The sequence below is a fragment of the Vombatus ursinus genome, unplaced genomic scaffold (genome assembly GCF_900497805.2).
Source record: "Vombatus ursinus unplaced genomic scaffold, bare-nosed wombat genome assembly UNPS02014784.1, whole genome shotgun sequence".
Taxonomy (NCBI): Eukaryota; Metazoa; Chordata; class Mammalia; order Diprotodontia; family Vombatidae; genus Vombatus; species Vombatus ursinus.
Window position 1 is genome coordinate 28,941,261 of NW_020954562.1, and position 16,113 is coordinate 28,957,373.

A 16,113-nucleotide genomic window follows, 5' to 3' on the forward strand; every position below is an offset into this window, starting at 1 on the left:
TCATCCCCCTTGGAAATTTCAGAGTTTAGAAGAGATGATTGCTAAGGTTTCTTTCTTGCTATTCTTGCCCTAGTGGAATGTAGCTTTTTTTCAAATCTTGTTTGGCTTCTCCATTTTGGAGTGAGTTGAAGCTTGAATTATACTTGTCCTCTCCCTTCAAGGCTTCATTTCACTGATTTAAGGTACCTAAGGGATATTGCAAAAGAGACAGTTTAGTGAGCTGACCTTGGAGCTGGAAAGCCCTGGTCCCACAGGTCCCATTGACATGTTCTAGCTATGTGACCCTCAGCCAGTGTCTTAACTTCTTATTCACCCTGGCAACATTCAAGGACTACAAGAGGTCCAGCCTGCATTGGTACAGGGAGTTTCCCTACTGAGAGTTCCCTATAATAATAAAATCACTGGTCTGGTCTTAAAAACAGACAAACAAACAAAAAAAACTGGAAATTGCAGTGGCTGTAATTTTCTTTGTTAGTTGATCAAATGGATGTTTTCATGGTAGGATGTTGTCATGTTCTTTTGTTTGCATATTCAACACTCTCTGATAAAACTTCTTTGAGGGACTGAGCAGCTAGACAAAACTCAAGGATAAAAAGAAACTTCTCCAAAAAGCATTGTGAAGTGTTGCTTCACAACAGTTAGCTTAACTGTCTGCAGGGCTGTTTTTTGAGGCCACAATGGTATAGTGACAGCCAGTGTGGCAGAGGGGAAAAACTATCGGACATGGAGTCACAAACTCTGGGTGTGAGTCCTGGTTCTGCCACTTTGTAGCTTTCTGACTTTGGGCCAATCCCTGACTTCACTTTTCTTTATTTCTTTCAAATTATTCATTCATTCATTTAGCTATCCATTCATTTAGCTATCAATTAATTCATTTATTTTTTTGTTCATTTAGTATCTATTTAGTTACTTGTTAATTCATGTATTCATTCATTTAGCTATCCATTTATTTGTTCATTCATTTAGCTGTCTATTCATTTATTCACTCGTTCATTTAGCTATCTATCTATTCATTTAATTATTCACTTATTCATTTAGCTATCTTATTTATTTATTGGTCCATTCATTTAACTCTCTACCTTATTTATTTATTTATTTATTTATTTTTAGCGCCTTAGTTTCCTCATGTGTCCAAAGGGGACAGTAATACTTCTCATCTATATCTCCTTTTCCTTTTCTTATCTATCTATCTATTTATTTGTGAGGCAATTGGGATTAAGTGACTTGCTCAAGGTCACCCAGCTGGTAAGTGTCAAGCATCTGGTCTGAGACCGTATTTGAAGTCAGGTTCTCCTGATTCCAGGCCCTCCTGACTCCAGGCCTTCCTGACTCCACTGTGCCACCTAGCTTCCCCTCCTTTTCCTCTCTTAAAGAGGAATATATCTTGCAAGCCAAACTATATACATTAGGCTTGTGTTGTAATTTACTATCTCCTGACCATGGAAAATGTATTCCCTCATTCATCCTATTTTAGCATGTCTACTGTTGAAGAGAGCAGCATTGATGTATTCCACAGTCACTTACTAAGTGCCTACTATGTGCCAGGCACTGAGTTTACCTCTGGGGATACAGGGACAGAAGTGAAGTAGCTTTTTCCCCTTAGAGAAAAAACCAAGGTGAGTGGCCTTTCCTGTTTCTTTTTCTTTTGTTCTTATTTGGGATCACTAGGTGGTGTAATAGGTAGGGTATTGGAGTCAAATTCAGCCTCAAGCCTGAGTTCAAATACGGTCTCAGACACTGCCTAGCTGGGTGACCCTGGGCAAATCACTTAACTTCTATTTGCCTCAGTTTTGGGGATAATCATAGCACATACCTCCTAGGATTGTTGTAAAGATCAAGTGACAGTATTTGTAAGGTTCTTTGCAAGCCTTAAAGCATTATAAATGCTTGTTGTTATTATTATCGTAAAAAAAAAACAAACATTTTTCCGCACCCTCAGCTACTCTGGCTTCCCCCTTCTAAGCATGCATGTTCCATTTCTAATACCATTTTCTCATAATTTAATGATCGTCTCATTGGAGGCTTGTTAGAAAGCTCTCTTGTAGTCTACATTTTCTAATTTCTTTCCAAATAAAACCTTAAAAACTTTTCTAGTGCTAGAAGGGACCCCAGAGATCATTGAATACAACCTCAGTTATCTCTCTCTGAGTCTCAGTTTCCTCTCTCTGAGTCTCAGTTTCCTCTTTTGTAACTTAAGGGAGTAGGGTTAGATGACCTGAGCAAGCTTCTTTTTTTTTTTAATTAATTTATTTATTTTTAGTTTTCAACATTCACTTCCATAAGCGTTTGAGTTTTAAATTTTCTCCACCTCCCTCCCCAAGATGGCGTACAATCTGACATAGGCTCTACATATACATTCCTATTAAACATATTTTTGCATTGGTCATGTTGTAAAGAAGAATTAGAACCAACAGAGGAACCACAAGAAGGAAGAAACAAAACAGAACAGAAGGAAAAAGAAAGTAGAAAGTATGATTTGTTCTGCATTCAAACTCCTCCATAGTTCTTTCTCTGGATGTGGTCAGCATTTTTGAGTACCTTGGAATTGTCTTGGATCACTGCTTTGTTGAGAAGAGTCTATTGTGGTTGATCACTGCACAGTGTTACTGCCCAGTGTTGTCCTGGTTCTGCTCACGTCACTCAGCTTCAGTCCATACAAGTCTTTCCAGGTTTTTGTGAAGTCTGCTTGCTCATTGTTTCTTACGGCACAGTAGTATTCCATTAATTCATATACCACAGCTTGTTCAGCCATTCCCCGATTGATGGGCATCCCCTCAATTTCCAATTCTTTGCCACCACAAAAAGAGGTGCTATAAATATTTTTGTGCATGTGGGTCCTTTTCCCATTTTTATGATGTCTTTGGGATACAGCCCTGGAAGTGGTATTGCTGGGTCAAAGGGTGTGCACATTTTTATGTGCATTTTATAACTTTGGGCATAGTTCCACATTCTGAGCAAGCTTCTTACTAGAATGCTTGTGATGTTACTAGCCTCTTCTGTTGCTTTTTTGCCTGTTCCCTATGATGTCTTTTCTCTTTTTATCCCCAGCATTTAGTATATTTCTTGGCACCTGGTAAGCACTTAATAAATGCTTTTCCATTAATTCCAAGTCTTCCATATAATTAACGTCTTCTCCCCTAATTACATTTTGCAGAGGTAAGAGCTCTCACTCTGGAGTCTTTGGTCTCAGGTTCAAATCTCACAGCTGAGGATTATTACCTGTGTGCCCTTGAACAAGTAATTTAACCTCTTGGTCCTCAGTTTCCTTCTCTGTAAAATGAAGGGTTTGGACTAGCTGATCTCTGAGGTTCCTTCCTGATCTGATTCCATGGTTCTCTCATCCCTTCGGTCTCTTCTCCTCTTAGTTTTGGCCCTATTCTGCCTCTCTAACAGCCTGGGCTCTGTCATCTGATGCTTAATAAGGTAACATACTTTTTCTAGCATCTCCGTGTGGCCATGCCTTGGTACCCTTACTTGTTGTCCCAGAATTCTTTATTTTTTATTTATTTATTTATTTTTTGATGAGGCAATTGGGGTTAAGTGACTTGCCCAGGGTCACACAGCTAGTAAGTGTCAAGTATGTGGTCTGAGACCGAATTTGAACTCAGGTCCTTCCTGACTCCAGGGCCAGTGCTCTATCCACTGTGCCACCTAGCTGCCCCTGTCCCAGAATTCTTAACTCATTCATGTCATGTCTGAACAGAAGGACACGTTCCTTGTCCTTTGTCTTTTGAACCTGTCATCTTGGAAGGGCACCTAGACATGCTGAGGTGGCCAGTTTTCTCTCGTGATTATGAGAGAAGAATGCCTCCAATTAGTCTTTCCTTCTTGAAAAATCTGAGCATGTCTGCTATCACTGAATATAGATGTTGACAGTCTGTATTTCCAGACTAATTACAGTGGAAACATTAAAAGATGGTCACACACATAGGCTTTCTCTAAGTATCTGAGGGCTGGATAAGAACCACAAGATTTCAGAGAAGTAATTGACATCGCCGTGCCAGGAAGAAAGGTGACCGGGACAGTCATTCTCAAGTTCAGTATTCTTTGTGGCCACCAGTAATCTGGCCAGAGTCTTATCTGGATTGATTACTGAATGATGTTGCTGACTATATTTGATCTAAGCAAAACCCTGTTAAAATAATCAACCAGGAAGACAAGGTAATCTGTTTTGGTTTCCTTCCACAGAAAGTACACTCAAATTATTGATATCATTGTAGCTTTTTTTTTTAAACAACTCAGATAGATACTTAGATAGAACTGTGGTTCATCACTTTCTAGTGATGGAGATTACAGTCTGTACATACTTGCCACTCCTATGTGACTTTTGTCTGTCCTCTCCCAGAAGTACTCTACAGGAGGTCCACCTGGCAGCTTTCTCCTAATACCACAAGGAGACCAATGGAGTACTCCAGCTATCTCCTGGCTATCCCTTTTTCTCTCACCATGGGCTAAAAATGTATAGAATGTACAGGCTAAAGCAGAGGTGTCAAACACACTGCTCATGGGCTGTATGTGTGCAAATCAGATTAAAATGTAATTGGGAAATAGGTAACAAAATAAATAAAAATACAGTAGAAAACTGATAATGTTTATATATAGTTTTCTAAGTCAATATGCAACCCACAGGAATCCTTGTGTAGTATAGTGGCCTTCTTTTTCTAATTGAGTTTGACATCATTGGGGTAAAGGATCATAAGATGTTAAAGTAGAAAGAGACGTTTAGATAGCTCATAGGGTCGTAGATTGAGAGCCAGAATGGACCTGAGAGGTCATTGAATCCAACCCTCTTCCTTTACAAATGGAGGACCTGAAGCCCAGAGAGGTGCAGGGGGAAGTCTTCCAGGGAATAAGCAAATCCTAGAGGTGGAATCTGAAATCTGTTGGTCTGGCTAAATCTAGTGAGATGTTAGACCTGGACATCCAGTGGATGGAAGCTGGACTTGAAGAGATTTAAACTGAGGCCCTCTGACTTCATGTCCCATTCTCTGTCCACCATGCCATGGAATTCTTGGTTCTACACCAACTTTTTCAACCACAGTTGCATGTAGGGAAAATAATCATCATTGCTTTAAGAAGCATACTTCGTTGAATCCTTGATCTCATCAGTTCCCTCTGTTGGTTTAAATCTAGAGTCCTCTTTGCTATAGCACATTACCTCTCATTATTTTGGCATTAAAAAACACAAGGGAAACCCTGTATTATTTAAACAAACCAAAAAAATGCAATACTTTAAAGCATGTTTTTATGTTTTCACTTTAATTATCATTGTTTGATTCTCATGTGAGCTAGAATGTAAGTTCCTTGAGGGCAAAAACTATATTTTTTCTTGTGTTTATATCATAGCATTCAGCACAGTTCCTGGCATGTAGTAAGCATTTAATAAATGCTTGGTTTTTTGCCCTCCTTCCTTCCTTCATTTCTTCCTTCCTTCCTTTTTCCCTCACTCCCTCCCTCTTTCCTTCCTTCCATTTCAGTTGTATCCAATTCTTTGTGACCCCCATTTGGAGTTCTTGTGGTAAAGATATTGGAGCAGTTTGCCATTTCCTTCTCCAACTTATCTTACAGGTGAGGGAACTGAGACAAATAGGGTAAAGTGACTTGTCCAGGGTCACACAGCTCGTAAGTGTCCGAGGCCGGATTTGAACTCATAAAGTTGAGTCTGCCTGACTTCAGGCCTGACAATGTATTCATTTAGGCCATTTAGCTGCCCTCCAATCTTATCCATGCCTTTCCTAATTTCTTCATAGAGGATCTTGCCAATGTGTTGGTACTCTTCTCAGGGCTTAACTAGTGGATAGAGCACTGTACTTGGAGTCATGAAGATCTGAGTTCAAATCCAGCTTCAGATGCTAGCTGTGCAACTCTAGATAAGTGACTTAACCTATTTACCTCAATTTCCTTATCTGTAAAAGTAATTAGTAGCACCTATCTCCCAGGGTTGTTGTAAGAATCAAGTTAGAAGGGGCAGCTAGGTGGCGCAGTGGATAGAGCACCGGCTCTGAAGTCAGGAGGACCTAAGTTCAAATATGGCCTCAGACCAAACACTTGACACTTACTAGCTGTGTGACCCTGGGCAAGTCACTTAACCCCAATTGCCTTAAAAAAAAAAAAGAATCAAGTTAGATATTTATAAAGTACTTTGCAAACCTTGATGGGCCACATAAATAGTAATTATTTTTGGATGGTGAAATATTTTCCCTTCTAAATAGAGATTCAGAGGCTTTTTATTTTATTCTGAATTAAGCTTTCCCTTATCTTTGTTTAGAGAAAGAGAGTTCTTACCCTTGTATTATTTTTATTTGGCTCAATTTAATCTTGTTACCATAACATTTAGGAATTATAGGTATTTTTGTGGTTACTTGTTTATGTTTTATTTTAAAAGTACAAAGTTTTTCTTTTTGCTATACAGTATCACCTCATCTAACTAGAATCCTTAGAAAATGAGTAATTCTGCTTAAGTAAATTTTTAAGTGAAGATTTAAATATTGCAAATACTCAAACTTAAAAAACCCACTACTATTTTAGATTAAAATCTTAACAAAATGTAACAGTATTTTCTACCTTCTTAAATAGATATTGAACATAATTTAAATTTTTTCATGTTTGCTCAGGAATAATTTTATGAAAATCCATTTTTGTTCTTTGCATTAGTAACAAAGTTCTTTGTATACTTTTGAGTTTCTTTATCGTATCACTTGGATGTCAAGACAGTCAGCAGTTACTTTTGTTGTCATGGGTCCTCCCTTGAATTATTCTGTCTGTCACCTTTACCACCTCTCCTATTGGTTACACCTTCTAATCTGTTAAGGACCGAGGAAGAAGATAACAAGTTCTGTTCATCAGCAAGCATTTATTAAGCACCTGTTATGTTGCAGGCCTCTCTGCTAGGTACTGGGGATATAAGAAGAAAGAATAAAATAATCCTTACTTGCATATATATACTTGTGCATATATGTGTGTATGTATGTGTAAACATATATATACATATACACATACACCATATACATATTCACACATTCACATACGTATTTATACATATACACACATAGATAGTATATGTGATATATACATATACATATATAGTCTGTGTGTTGTATATACACATATATATCAACAGCATATGTTACATATACATGTAACGTACATATAACAGGTAGTATATATGGTATATACATATACATGTTTATACATATACATATAGATAATATATGTGAAACATGCATATATATACATACACATAAGTTTATACAGCATAAATATAAAAATGAATAACTATTAAATGCTTAAATGCAGAGTACTTGAATACAAGGTCGTTTGGCAGGGATGGGGCACTAGTCATTGGAAAGATTCAGAAAGACTGTGTAGAAGATGATGTTTTTTGCTGCTTCTTAAAAGAAGAAGTGGACTGTGAGGCAGAGGTGAGAAGAGATGATACATGAGTTATATCTTTGAAGGATGAGAGGCATTCTGTGAGGCAGAGATAAGGAGGAAAAGAGTGCATTCCAGGCATATGGGATCACCAGTGCAAAGATATAGAGATGGGAAATGAAGCATCCTGGTGAAGAACAGAAGAAAGCCAGTTGGGTTGGCTCACAGAGTATGAAAAGCTTTAAAAGCTAAACACTGGAGTTTATATTTGATTCTAGAGGCAGTCTAGGATTGAGTAGGAAAATGATATGGTCAGATCTATGCTTTAAAAAAAGTATTTTGTGGCTGTGTGTATAGGATGGACTAGAGTAATAGGAGACTTCAGGTAGGAGACCAATTAGGAAACTGTTGCAGTAATATAGGTGAGAGGCAATGAAGGTCTAAACTAAGGTGGAAGCTGTACAAGTCAAGAAGAGTAGGGTGCTAGAGATGCTATGGATGGAGAAATGGTAAGATTTAGCAACTGATTGGGTATTTGGGGTGATGGACAATGAGAAGATGGGGATGATGGTGAAGTTACAAATGTAGAAGACTGGAAGAAAGGCAGTGCCTTTGCCAGAAGTAGAGAAGTTTGGGAGAGGGTGTGCTTTGGAGTTGGGTGGGGGAGAAGATAATGAGTTCTATTTTAGATGTGTTGAGTTTGAGATGTCTCCAGAGCATCCAGTTTGAAATGTCTAATAGGCAATTGGTAGTTCAGAATTGAAGCTCAGGGAATAGATGGGCTGGATATAAATATCTCTATTACCTGCGTAGAGATGATGAGGCTACTGAGAGAAAATGTAGAGGGAGAGAGAAGAAGGCCTAGGATAGAACCATAGGGAACATGACCCATATTAGGGTTATAATTTGGATGATGACACCAAAGGAGACTGAATAGTGATAACAAAGGTAGGAGAACTTGTTCTTAGTAATGTCACAAAAACCTAGAAGGTAAAGAGCGAATAGGAGAAGAAGATGGTAACTATGTCAGATGCAGCAGATAGATTAAAAAGGATGTGGACTGAGAAAGGACCATGAGATTTGGCAATTAAAAGTCATTGGTAACTTTGAAGAGAGCCTATTCGTTTGAGTGATGAGGATGGAAAGGGTTTCAGATTCAGGTGAGTGATGAGGATGAAAGGGATTTGGAAGGTTCCAGAGTGAATAGATACAGTGAATATATAATCAGCTTTTTTTTTTTTTTTTAAGAGTTTGTTAAGAAAGGGAGGAGAGACATCAGATTATAGCTTGAGAGGATGTAGGATCTAATGAAAGTTTTTTAAGGATGGGGGAAACTTGAAGTCATTAGGGAAAGAACCAGGAGTGATCGGGGGGAGGTTGAAAATTTGAAGAGGTGTGGGATAGTTGATGAGGCAATCTGTAGGAAAAGATGGGGGCGGAGAATCAAACGTACATGTAACAGGTTGGTTGACCTTCATAAGAAGAGTTGTCCATTTCAAAATAAATAAAAGCTAACGTTTATATAGTGCCTTGAGGTTTGCCAAGGTTTTACTATGATGATACTACATGACTTTATTTCACTCATAAGAAACCCATGATGTAGGAATTACAAACATTATTATTCCCATTTTACAGATGAGCAAACTGAGGATCAGAGAGTTTGTGAGTTGCCCAAGGTCATACAGCTGGTATTCAGACCTAGGTCTCACTTGACCTCAAGTTGAGCACTCTTTCCCCAATACTCATTTAGATTCTGAGTGATAGTGTAAGGAACAAGGACCTTGACTTTATGGCAAGGTCTTGGGATCAGCTCTTTCAAAGTCTTCAGTGTCCTCTTTAATTTTTTATTCAGTTTCCTGGTTCAGATTCATGGTATCTTGGGTTAAAGTTGCAGGAGTTTAGCATCCAGTTGAGTGGCATGTCGCTACCTCATTTTCACAGTGGTCATTGTGAATGCTTTTCTCCAATTGAATAATTTGTTTCTCTCTTGTTTTATAAACAGCCAAAATTTGCTTTGTGATGTCACTATTGTGGCCGACGACATGGAAATTTCAGCACATCGAGTCGTTCTGGCAGCTTGCAGCCCTTATTTCCATGCCATGTTTACAGGTAGGAAATGTTTCAGTTACTGTTCTTTCAATACACATAGATCAGTTTGTGCTCTCATCTTGTTATGTAGTCTAAGAAACTACTTCCTGTATTTTCTTCTTTCTAAAGCCACTCTGATCTGCCTGTTTAGTCTTTAGAACTTTGTCTTATAACTCCACAATTTGCTTCACTCAAGTGCGTGAAGCCAGGGCAGAAATGGTTGGTGTTCATTCATTTAGAAAAATAAGAAAGTTGGGTGGTTTATTCCATAGGCAGAGTTTTAACCTAGCCAACTATTATAAGAGAAAGATATCAAGAAGTTGGACAGTATCTAGATGAGGGCAACCAATATACTTTAGGGCTCTAGATCCAAGAATTAGATGAAAGAGTTGGGGGCATTTAGCCTGATGAAGAAAAGGCTCAGATAGATCATGGTGGCTGTCTTCAAGCACTTCAGAATTGGTCATGTGGAAGAGGGCAGAGACTATTTTCTCTGGCCCCAGAGAGCAAAACTAGCAATGGGTGGAAGTGTCAAAGAGGTAAATTTGGCCTAAAAACCCTTAATTCAAGAATCATAGTTGGACTGATTATTGTTCTGTTTTAAAAAGAAGGGCAAAGTGGAGTTTTTCATCTCTTGGCTCAAGCCTCTCTGTAAGTTGTAGTTAGAACAGATACTAAAATTATCAGTTTGAATTTACCAGTTCACTTTTAGCATAATATATGTTAGTATTTCATAATGTGTATTATTTATTTATTCATTCTTGGCTCAACCTTTAATTTCATTAATTTAGAGAACTCCCAATCAGGAATCACCCTTTTCCCATGCTGATGGGTCCCCTATTCAGTAACTTAGGCTTTTAGAGAGTTGCCTAGGGCACTGAAAGAGTCAGAAACTTGATCTGGGTCACTTTGCCAGTATGTGTCAGAGACAGGACTTTATACTAGGTTTTCCTGATTTTGAGCCCTGTTCTCCATTTACTGTGCCACACCTTGCCACAAAGTATATTTATTTATTTTTTTAAAAATAATTTATTTATTTATTTTTAGTTTTCAGCATTCACTTCCATAAGATTCTGAGTTTTCAGTTTTCTTCCCCTCTCTTTCCTCCCCCCTCCCCAAGATGGCATGCAATCTGATATAGGTTCTACTTATACATTCATATTAAACATATTTTCACATTAGTCTTGATGTAAAGAAGAATTAGAACTAATTTGTGGAAGAACCACAAGAAAAAAGAAACAAAACAACAAAAGAAAAGGAGAGTAAATAGTATTCTTCCATCTACATTCAGACTCCAAAGTTCTTTCTCTGGATGTGGATAGCATTTTCTATCGTGAGTCTTTCAGAGTTGTCTAAGGTCCTGGTATTGCTGAGAAGACCTAAGTCTGTCAAAGTCAGTCATCCCATAATGTGGCTGTTACTATGTACAGTGTCCTGGTTCTGCTTATTTCACTCAGGATCAGTTCATATAAGTCTTTTCAGGTTTTTAAACAATATATTGTAGGATTAGGTTTCTTAATCCACTCTGCTATTTGCTTCTGTTTTATGGGAGAGTTAATCTCATTCACATTCACAATTATGATTACTATCTGTGTCTTTCTCTCCATCCTATTTCCACCTGTTCATACTTTTCTCTCTCCTTTCTCCTTTTCCCTACTCACTAGAGTTTTGCTTTCAACCACTGCCTCCCTCAGTCTGCCCTCCCTTCCATCAGCTGCCTTCCTTTTCTTCCCCTTTATTCTTACTACTTCTTCGCTCCCTTTTATCCACCCCTCCATCTTCTTTCCCCTTTCCCTTCCTACTTCCTGTAGAATAAGTTAGATTTCTGTACCTAACTGATTATGTTATTCCCTCTTTGCGCCAAATCTGATGAGAGTAAGGTTCAAACAATGCTCATCTACCTCCCTTCTTTCCCTCTACTGTAATAGGTTTTTGTGCCTTTTCATGTGATATAATTTATCTTTGTCTGTCTCTTCCTTTCCTCTTCTCCCAGAACAATCCCTTTTCACCACTTAATTAAATTGATTTTTTATCACCACATTAAAGTCAACTTACACCCAACCCCTCTGTCTATGTATACCCCTTTTAAATGTTATAATAACGGTACAGTTCTTAAGGGTTACAAGTGTCATCTTCCCTTGTACGGATGTAAATGATTTGCCCTGATTAGTAACATATTGTTATTTTTTTCTTTCCTGTTTACCTTTTTATGCCTCTCTTGAGTCTTGTATTTGAAGATCAAATTTGGTCTTTTCATCAGGAAGGTTTGGAAGTCTCCTATTTCATTGAATGTTCATCTCCTCCCCTGAAAGATTATGCTCAATTTTGCTGGGTAGTTGATCCTTGGTTGTAATCCAAGCTCCTTTGCCTTATGGAATATCCTAATCCACGCCCTATGATCTTTTAATATAGGAGCTGCAAGGTTCTGCATAATCCTGACTGTGGTTCCATGATATTTAAATTGTTTCTTTCTGGCTGCTTGCAGTATTTTCTCTTTGACCTGGTGATTTTGGAATTTGGCTACTATATTCCTTGGCATTTTCAATTTGGGATCTCTTTCAGGAGGTGATTGGTGGATTCTTTTGATGAGTATTTTACCTTGTGGTTCTAGGACCTGAAGGCAATTTTCCTTAATTTCCTGAAAGATGCTGTTCAGGCTCTTTTATCATCATGGTTTTCAGGTAGACCAATAATTTTTAAATTGTCTCTCCTGTATCTGTTTTCCAGGTCAGTTGTTTCACCAATGAGGTATTTTATGTTTTCTTCTATTTTTTCATTCTTTTGTTTCTGTTTGACTGATTCTTGATATATCATAGAGTCATTAGCTTCTACTTGCCCAATTCTAATTTTTAACAAATGGTTTCCTTCTATTAGATTTTGTACCTCCTTTTCCATTTGGCCCATTTTACTTTTTAAGGACTTGTTTTCTACAGTTAATTTTTGCCTTTCCTTTTAAAAGCTATTGACTCTCTCTTACATACCTCTCATTTCCTTTCCCAGTTTTTCTTCTACTTCTTTTATTTGACTTTTAAAATCCTTCTTGAGCTCTTCCAAGAAGGCATTTTGGGTTTGAGACCAGTTCATATATCCCTTTGAGGTTTCAGTTGTGGGTATATTGACAATGTTGTCCTCTTCTGAATTTGTGTCTTGATCATCCCTGTCCCTATAAGAACCTATGGTTATTTCCATTTCTGCTTTCTACTTAGGTATTTGCCTATTTCCTGGCTTTTAAAGTTGAGCTCTGCTGCTGGAGCACAAGGGGCGCTGACCCAAGCTTTGTGTGCTGGGAGCCTGGGACCTGGTCACTGGCTTTGTGTGCGCTAGGGCCTCAGGTGTTGGCTGTAGGGTTCTGGCAGCTTACCTGGTGTTGGGCTGGAATCAGTAACACTGGAGCTCTAGGGTTGGGAGTGTGGAGTCTGGCCCCTGGAGGACGCCTAATCACCCTAGCTTCTTTAAAGCACTCAAATGTTTGGCTGCTGGAGGATTTCTGCCAGCCTGGAATTGTGCTGAAGCACTGGGAGATTTGGCTGCTAGAGAATGCCAGTGTACATGGTCATTCCCACGCTGGTATTTACTGGTTCCCCTGCCTGTGCTGAGGCACTGGTGGGGGGGGGAGGGGTGTCCTGGTTTTGGTGCTTGCCTGCTCCAGCATGCTGGGACTCAGGATCTCCCCCTGGTTTGCTGAGGTGGGGCTTGCTGCTAGCTTGCTGGGACAACTCCCGTCCTGTACTGCTCCCCCTCTCCTAGAACAAGAGGGGCCTTTCCCATTAATCTCCCAAGCTTCCTGCTGCTGCCACCATCATCTTTCTGCTGGCCCAGCTGTTCCAGGTTTTTTCCTGGGGTGATATTTTCTGGGCTTTCAGAGGTCAGTAAGGAGTGTGAGAGCCACTTACTTCTTACACTGCCATCTTGGCTCTCACAAAGTATATTTAGCTACATTCAAGTACACATTGGTAAATGTTTAACAACTGACTCTCTAGGAAGAAAAAAATATACATATGACACGCACTTTTGTTTTATCTGTAATATTAATATTTTCTCCATCACTTTCTTAAGCCTAGACAATCAATAAATCGAGCCTAGGTTATTAAAATTTTCTCTAGCACTTTTGCTTAAGCTTAGACCTAACAGTAAATAAAGTCGTGATTTGTAGCATTGGTTAATTCCCAAGGTGTACAGCAATGACCATACAACATTTAACTACCAGCTCTCGAGAGCTGGTAGAGGCTGGGCTCTGGCACATCTCTTGCTATACCATGAACCACAAACATTATTTTGACCAGTATGATAAGCACTTGGTAAGCGTGAAGTATTGAAAAAAACTTTAAACTTGGCATTTGTATCTTCAACAGTAAGTGTTCTGCCTGTTTTGATGGTGCTCTGTCTGAAATGACCTTTTGCTGTTACCTTTATTTTGATTTGTTTCCACTGCATACTCCTAAATCTGCTGGCAGGATTTCCAGGTTGCTCTTTGTGGTTTAGGGAGATGATAAGGGAGATTTCGGCTAGAGTGGGTTGGGGTCAGGTGGTGGTGGTGGTGGTGGTGGTGGTGGTGGTGGTGGTGGTGGTGGTAGTGGTAGTAGTAGTAATATAATCAGAGGGATGGTTTTGTCAACATATGTACCATTAAACAATTATTTCTTTATCTGCTAGTCTTTTAAAAAATTTTAAATATTCTTTTCTTTTTAAATTTTGAATTCCAGATTCTCTCCCTCCCACTGTTTTCCTGCCACAACACAGCAAACAATATATCAATTATACATGTGAAATCATGCAAAACATATTTCCATATTAGCTATGTCACAAAAAAGCAAAAAAAAAAAACCCAAAAAACAAAGTGAGCAAATTATACTTCAGTTTGTATTCAAGAGTTCATCAGCTCTCTCTCTGGAGGTGGATAGCATTTTTTCCATCATGAGTCCTTTAGAATTGCCTTGGATCATTGTATTGATCAGAGTAGCCAAGTCTTTCACAGTCGATCATCGTTATAACATTGCTATTACTGTGCATGATGATCTCCTGGTTCTTCTCACTTCACTTTGCATCAGTTCATATTCTTTCCATGTTTTGGTTTGTTTTTTTTTTTCTGAAACCATCTCCCTCATTATTTCTTACTAGCACAATAGTACTCCATCACATATACAACAACTTGTTCAGCCATTCCCCATTTGATGGGCATCCCCTCAATTTCCAATTCTTTGCTACCACAAAAACAGCTGTTATAAATATTTTGTACATATAGGTCTTTTTCACTTCTCTTTCATCTCTTTGGGGTACAGACCTAGTAGTGGTATTGTTGGATTAAATGGTATGCACAGTTTTGTAGTTCTTTGGGCATAGTTCCAAATTGTTCTCCAGAATGGTTGAACCAGTTTACTACTTTACCACCAGTTCATTAATGGACCTGTTTTCCCTCATCCCCTGTAGTATTTGTCATTTCTGATAGGTGTAACGTGGTATTTCAGAATTGTTTTAATTTGCCTTTCTCTAATCAATAGTGATTTAGAGCATTTTTTTCATATCACTACAGATAGTTTTGATTTCTTCTTCTGAAAACTGCCTATTCATGTCCTTTAACCATTTATCAATTGGGGAATGGCTCTTATTTTTATAAATTTGACTCAATTCTTTATATATTTGAGAAATGAGGCCTTTATCATAGATACTTGCTGTAAAATTTTTTGATATTACTTCCTTGTCTATGGTACCTTTTAGCACAATGTCATTTTCCTCATTTTCTCTTTCAGTTAGGTCTGTTTTTGCTTTTGCTTTGTCTGTGATCACAATTGCCATCCCTGCCCTCTTCACTACGGCTGAAGGATGATAGACTCTGCTCTAGCCTTTCGTTTCAACTCTGTGTTTTTCATTGTCCTCTTTATTTGATCTCATTGGTGTAGAGGCCTTGTGGTTTCAGTGGGTCCAAGTTTAGTGACTTTTGGGCATAGTTCCAAATGTTCCAGAGGAGCTGAACTATTTCACGGTTACACCAACAGTTCTAGATTATTGGAGTGCCACTTACTACCACGTGGATTGAAAAGCTCTGGGTTTCAGTTTCCTCATCTGTAAAATAAAGGGCTGCGTATATTTATAAGTTATTCTAGATAACCTTTAAAGGTCTTTTGGGGTCTAAATCTATAATCCTCTCACTCTAAAAGAGATTTTTCAAGGAGTCCCAAGGTGAGTAATGGGACAAGATCTCTAAGAAGAGATTGAACTTTATAAGAATTAAGAATAAGATAAGAAATAAGAATTTCAAATGTTCCCTTTCCCCCCCTAATTAGAGACTCTTCCCTATTGCATTTTTTATTTTATTAGGAGTTGGAGAGGAGGGAGATAAGACTGGGCATAGTCCTAGACAGTAAATGGGAAGCAGTAGTTTGGGGGGGGGGCAGAAGAAGCAGTAGAGAGATCAAAAAAAACAGTCACCATTTGATATAATAGAAAGTCAGATTTCAAAAGCCACCTGGAACATTGTTATGATGTCTAAGACTCATGCTTGCCAAGCTACAAAAATAGAGAATACATTGTGGTAGCTTATTTATGTTTTAGTAGTAATAATGATTAACACTGTAATAACATGTGTAGGGGGATGATAAAGAGGCCTTGAAAAGCAACAGCTTTAAAATAAATTTTAAAAATGAATCATTTATGTGC

At 38.4% G+C, this 16,113-nt stretch overlaps 1 protein-coding gene across 3 annotated transcripts in view; it reads left to right on the plus strand.

Moving 5' to 3' along the window:
• Positions 1-16,113, plus strand: part of KLHL2 (kelch like family member 2) — a 139,098-nt gene that overhangs the window by 27,993 nt on the left and 94,992 nt on the right. For all 3 annotated transcript variants that reach the window (XM_027866963.1, XM_027866964.1, XM_027866966.1), the window contains exon 3: positions 9,374-9,480. In XM_027866963.1, coding sequence (XP_027722764.1) covers positions 9,374-9,480 — 107 coding nt within the window. The remainder of the gene's footprint in view (positions 1-9,373; positions 9,481-16,113) is intronic.